The sequence below is a fragment of the Prionailurus viverrinus genome, chromosome D4, assembly GCF_022837055.1.
Source record: "Prionailurus viverrinus isolate Anna chromosome D4, UM_Priviv_1.0, whole genome shotgun sequence".
Taxonomy (NCBI): Eukaryota; Metazoa; Chordata; class Mammalia; order Carnivora; family Felidae; genus Prionailurus; species Prionailurus viverrinus.
The window spans coordinates 47,667,260-47,673,259 of NC_062573.1; the positions used below are offsets into that span (position 1 = coordinate 47,667,260).

Here is a 6,000-nt window from a genome sequence, read left to right on the forward strand (position 1 = left end):
GCGGGATAACCCCAATAGAGACTCCCACTCTGACTGTGAAAAGTGAAGCATGGGAAACACATAACAAACACTGGTCTGTTACAAAATCCCGCATTTTGAGTCTCCCTATCTGGGGAGTGGAGAATGCTTTTTGATTAGGCCTTCATCTCATTTCCTGGGAGTATCGCCCTTGTCGTTTTCTGTGACATCTGGTTTCGCTTTCTGAGAGGTTCTTTATTTTCCATGATTTCCTTGTCCACATCTCAAGTGGTTATCAGGGAAATTGCCCTCCTTAGGAACTGAGCAACTTTCTCAGTTCTTTTCTTGCCTCGTGATGAGGCCAAAGGATCTTTTTTCTTTTTTTAAGTTTATTTATTTTGAGAGGGAGGGAGGGGAGAGAGAGGGCAAGCATGGGGAGGAGCAGAGAGAGAGGAGGGGAGAGAGAATCCCAAGCAGGCTCTGCACTGGCAGCACAGAACCCAATGCGGGGCTTGAACTCAGGAACCGTGAGATCATGACCTGAGCCAAAACCGAGTCAGATGCTTACCCCCGCGGAGCCACCCAGGTGTCCTGAGGCCAAAGGATCATTTTAAGTTGCAGAAGTTCCCATCCCTTTCAGGGAAGGTATAATTCTCTAAAGAATTAAGTCTGTTTTTTTGGTGGTTGGTTGTTTTTTCCTGTTTTTGTTTATTTGTTGCATTTTGGTTTTTTTGTTTTGTTTTGGTCGATTTGATGCTGCAGCATGTACCAGATAATCACACCACAGTATATCCAAGAGATCGTTTTCATTCCCATGTCCAACCTCCCTTGACTTAATTGATAAACTTAATAATATTGACTTGAGTCAATACCATCTCTGGGGTAAATTTCTACATTTAGGGCCAGGGTATGCTATGGTAGCAACCCCGTGTCTCAACAGTTTAAGATAACAATACTTCAGGGGCGCCTGGGTGGCTCAGTCGGTTGAGCGTCCGATTTCAGCTGAGGTCACGATCTCGCGGTCCGTGAGTTCAAGCCCCGCGTCGGGCTCTGGGCTGATGGCTCAGAGCCTGGAGCCTGCTTCCGATTCTGTGTTTCCCTCTCTCTCTGCTCCTCCCCCGTTCATGCGCTGTCTCTCTCTGTCTCAAAAAAACAAACAAGCAAAAAAACGTCAAATGCCTTTATTGAAGTATAATTCAGATACGGTCAAGTGTACTCCTTTTAAATATACAGGTCTACAGTTAGCATATACTTTGTGCAAGCACTGTCACAGTCAAGCTTTGAACACCGCCTTCACCTTGGAAAGTTTCCTCTTGCCTGTTTGCTGTCAGTCCCCACACTGCATCCCCTGGCCCCAGGCAAACACTGACCTTTTGTCTCCATAGTCTTACCTTTAACACACAATTTATATAAGCGGAATTGCACAATATAGGGTGTGTGGTTTCTGGCTTCTTTCACTTAACATGGTGTTTTGACATTCATCCATGTTGTTGGATATATTTGTAGTTCTTTTTTGTTGTAGGATTGTATTCCATGGTACGGAGATACTCTATGTTGGTTATCCACTCACTGGTTGATGGACATTGGAGTTTTCTAGGTTTGGGCTTTCATGAATAACACCACCGTGAACCTGTATATACAAGGCTTTGTGTGGACATGTTTTCATATCTGTTGGGTAGATACCAGGAGTGGAATTCCTGGGTCACAAGTAAGAATATGTTTAACTTTTTAGAAAACGTCCTTTCTTCCAGATGGGCTGTACCATTTTGCCTTCCCACCCGCAGTGTGTGAGAATTCCCATTCCACATCCTCTATACTTGACGTCATCGGTCTATAACTGTCCAGTAGGTGGTGTCTCATTGGGGTTTTGATGCATCTTGTTTTTTAAAGTTGAGATAGAATTCGCATAAAGTTGGCTATTTTAAAGTACAAAATTCAGTGTATACAATTCAGTATATTTTTTAGTGTAGCCACTGTGTCATACAGCCATCACCACCATCAAGTCCAGAACATTTTCATCGCTCTGAAAGAAGCCCTGTACCCCATTAGTGGTCAGTTCTCATTCCTTCCTGCTCCCACCTCCTGGCAGTCAGTAATCTAACTTCGGTCCGCGTGGATTTGCCTTTTCCTGACATTTCATAGGAATGGAACCATGTAATATATGGCCTTTTGGTTTTGGCTTCTTTTATTTAGCATAATGTTTTTTTTTTAATGTTTATTTATTTATCTTGAGAGAGGGAGAGAAGGAGAGAGAAAGAGCAAGAGGGAGAGCAGGGGAAGGACAGAGAGAGACTCCCAAGCAGGCTCTGCGCTGTCAGCACACGACCTGATGTGGAGCTCAGACTCACGAACTGTGAGATCCTGACCGGAGCCGAAATCAAGAGTCAACCGCTTAACCCACTGAGCCACCTGGCGCCCGAGCATAATGTTTTCAAGTTTTATCCACGATGTAGCACGTAACTATACGTTATTTCTTTTTATGGCTGAATAACATTCCATTGTATCCACATTGTCATTGTTTACTAGCCGAGGGACATTTAGGGTATTTCTACTTTTAGGCTATCAAGAATCATGCTCTTGTGAACATTCGTGTATGAGGTTTTACGCAAACATGTGGTTTCAGTTTTCTTAGGCACATACCTGGAAGTGGAACTGCTGGGTCATATAGTAATTGTACATTTAACTGTTTTGAGGAATTGCCAAAATTCCTATGTTTCCAAAGTACCCATACTTTATAACATTACCGTAACCAACCCCTGAGAGTTCTAGTTTCTTCACATCCTCACTGACATCTTAACTGGTTTTTGAGTGTAGCCATCCCAGTGGGGGTGAAGCGGTATCTTGTCACAACTTGGATTTGCACATCGCTATTGTCTACTGATGTTGGGCATCTTTTCATATGTTTATTAACTAGTTAGACATCTTTGGAGAGAAGCATCCGCTTGATTTCTTTACTCATTTGAAAATTTCATCATTGGTCTCTATTATTTAGTTGTAAGAGATCTTTGTTTATCCTAGATACTAGACCTTTATCAGATACAGGTGGGCCTTGTTTTATACCATGTCCCTTCGTAGACATTACGAATAGATACATTGATATTTTGCACTTCATAGATCCTGCGTCTTTTACAAGTTGAATTGTGGCAACCCTACATCGAGGGTCTGTCTGCGCCATTTTCCCGCCACTGTTTGTTCACTTGGTGTTTCTGTGTCACGTTTTGGTAATTCTCTCAATATTTCAAACATTTTCATCATTATTACGTTTTTCATGGTGATCTGTAACTATGTTTGCTTTAATGTTACTGTGGTGATTGTTTTGGGGTGCTGCAAACCCACCCATATAAGACAACAAACTTAATAAATGTTGTGTGTGCTCTGACTGCTCCACCTACCAGTCGTTCTCTGTCTCTCTCCCTCTCCTCAGGCCTCCCTGTTACCTGATACGCGATAACGTTGAAACAAGGCCAATTAATAACCCTACGGTGACCTCTAAGTGTTCAAGTGGAAAGGAGAGTCACACGTCTCTCACTTTAAATCAATAGCTAAAGACGATTAAGCTTAGGAAGGCACGTCAAAAGCCAAGACAGACTGGAAGCTAGGCCTCTTGTGCCAAACAGGTAGCTAAGTTGTGAATGCAAAGGAGAAGTTCGTGAAGGAAGTGAAGAGTGCTACTCCTGTGAACACACGGGTGATAAGAAAATGACATAGTCTCGCTGCGGATGTGGGGGGAAATTTTAGTGGTCTGGAGAGAAGAGCAGACCCGCCACAACATTCCCTTACACCAAAGCCTAATCCAGAGCAAGGGCTTAGCTCTCTTCAATTCTGTGAAGGCTGAGAGAGGTGAGGAAGCCACAGAAGAAAAGCGTGAAGCTAGCAGAGGCTGGTGCCTAAGGTTTAAGGAAAGAAGCCGTCTCCATAACATACAAGTGCAAGGTGAAAGGGCAGGACGAGCTGCAGCAAGTTATCCAGAAGATCTACCTAAATAATTACTGAAAGTGACCACACTGAATAGATTTTCAGTGTAGACAAAGCCGCCTGTTAGAAGAAGTTTCCATCTAGGACTTTTGCAGCTAGAGAGAAGTCGATGCCTGGCTTCAGAGTTTCAAAGGAGTGACTGATTCTCTTGCTAGGGCTAATGTAGCTGGTGACTTTAAGTGAAAACCAGTGCTCCTTTTCCATTATGAAAATCCAAGGGCCCTTAACGATTATGCAAAAGCTACCCTTCCTATACTCTATAAATGGAACAACGGAGTCTGGATGACAGCACGTCTGTTTATAACATGGTTTACTGAATATTGTGTGCACATTGTTGAGACCTACTGCTCAGAAAAAAAAAAAGTCCTCTCAAAATATTACTGCTCACTGACAGTCCACCCGGTCACCCGAGAGCTCTGATGGAGACGTACATTGAGATGTACGTATGTTGCTCTCATGTTCATACAACGTCCACTTTGCAGCCTATGGATCAAGGCGTCACTTTGACTTTTAAGAAATCTATTTTGTAAGGTGATAGGTGTCCTGGGAGGTGATTCGTCTGATGGATCTGGCCAAAGCAAATTGAAAACCGAGAGAGGAACCACCATTCTAGATGCCATTGAGAGTGTTCAGGATTCGTGGAAAGAGATCAAAATACCAACGTGCACAGGAGTTTGGAAGAAGTGGATTGCAACTCGCAGGGATGACTGGGGTGTTCAAGATTTCCGTGGAGGATGTAACTGCAGGTACGGTAGAAATAGCAAGGGAACTTGAATAATTACAAGTGAGGCCTAGAGATGTTCCGAATTGATGCAGTTTCACAGTAAAACTTTACTGGCTGAGGAGTTGCTTCCTACGGAGGAGCCAAGAAAGCAGTTCCTTGAGTTGGAACCTACTCCTGGTGGAGACGCTGTGAAGATTGTTGAAATGACAACAAAGGATTTAGGACATCGTGTAAACTTGGTTGGTCAGGCAGCCGCAGGGTTTGAGAGGGCGGTCTTCAATTTTGAAAGTTCTGTGAGTAAAATGCTATCAAACAGCATTGCATGCCTCAGAGAAATTGTCCATGCAAGGAAGAGCCCACGGAGGAGGCAGACGTCACTGTTGTTTTATTTCAAGAAACCGCCACAGCCGCTTCATGCTTCAGCAGCCCCCACCCTGACCAGCAGCCATTGAGGCCAGACCCTCCACCAGCAATTATGAGTCTGAAAGCTCATGATGGTTAGCATTTTTCAGCAAATGTTTTTAAATTAAGAAAACAAAAAGCTTATCTTTTGAGACAGCATGAGCAAGGGAGGGGCAGAGAGAGCGTGGGGGACAGAGGACCCGAAGTGGGCTGTGCTCTGACAGCAGCAAGCCCGATGTGGGGCTCAAACTCATGAACCGCGACACCATGACCTGACTCGAAGTCGGACCCTTAACTGGCTGAGCCACCTAGGCACCTCGTCAACCAGATATTTTTAATGAAGGTATACACATTGCTTTTTTAGACATAATGAGATTGCCCGCTTAAGAGACTGCAGTGTAGTGTAAAACGTATCTTCTATGTGCCCTGGGAACCAAAGAATTGAGTTGACTTACCTTATTGCAGTGGTCTGGAACTGAATCTGCGAGATCTACAGTGGGGGTGTATGTGGTTTGCAAGTATTTTCTCCCATTCTATGAATTGTCTTTTCATTTGTTTGATCGTGCCCTTTTGACACCCAGATGAGGTACAGTTTATCTCCTTTTCGGTTTTTTTTGTTGTTGTTGTTTGTGATTTTGGTGTCCTATCTGAGAAACCATTGCCTAATTCAGGGTCACATAGACTTCTAGGTTTTCTTCTAAGAGTTTTATTTCATTTATTTATCTATTTATCTATTTATTTATTTACTCGAGAGAGAGAGTGAGAGCGTGAGTGGGGGAGGGGCAGAGGGAAAGAGAATCTTTTTTTTTTTATATTTTCTTAAAAAAATTTTTTTTAACATTTATTCACTTATGAGAGGCAGAGAGCACAAGCAGGGTAGGGGCAGAGAGAGAGGGAGACAGAATTGAAGCAGGCTCCAGGCTCCGAGCTGGCAGCACAGA

General features: G+C 43.5%; 1 protein-coding gene across 2 annotated transcripts in view; it reads left to right on the plus strand.

Moving 5' to 3' along the window:
- The window catches only part of TTC39B (tetratricopeptide repeat domain 39B), a 143,124-nt gene extending 138,721 nt beyond the window's left edge, over positions 1-4,403 (plus strand). For both annotated transcript variants that reach the window (XM_047830174.1, XM_047830178.1), the window contains one exon: positions 3,383-4,403. In XM_047830174.1, coding sequence (XP_047686130.1) covers positions 3,383-3,500 — 118 coding nt within the window. In that variant the 3' untranslated portion in view covers positions 3,501-4,403. The remainder of the gene's footprint in view (positions 1-3,382) is intronic.
- The last annotated feature ends 1,597 nt before the right edge of the window (positions 4,404-6,000 follow it).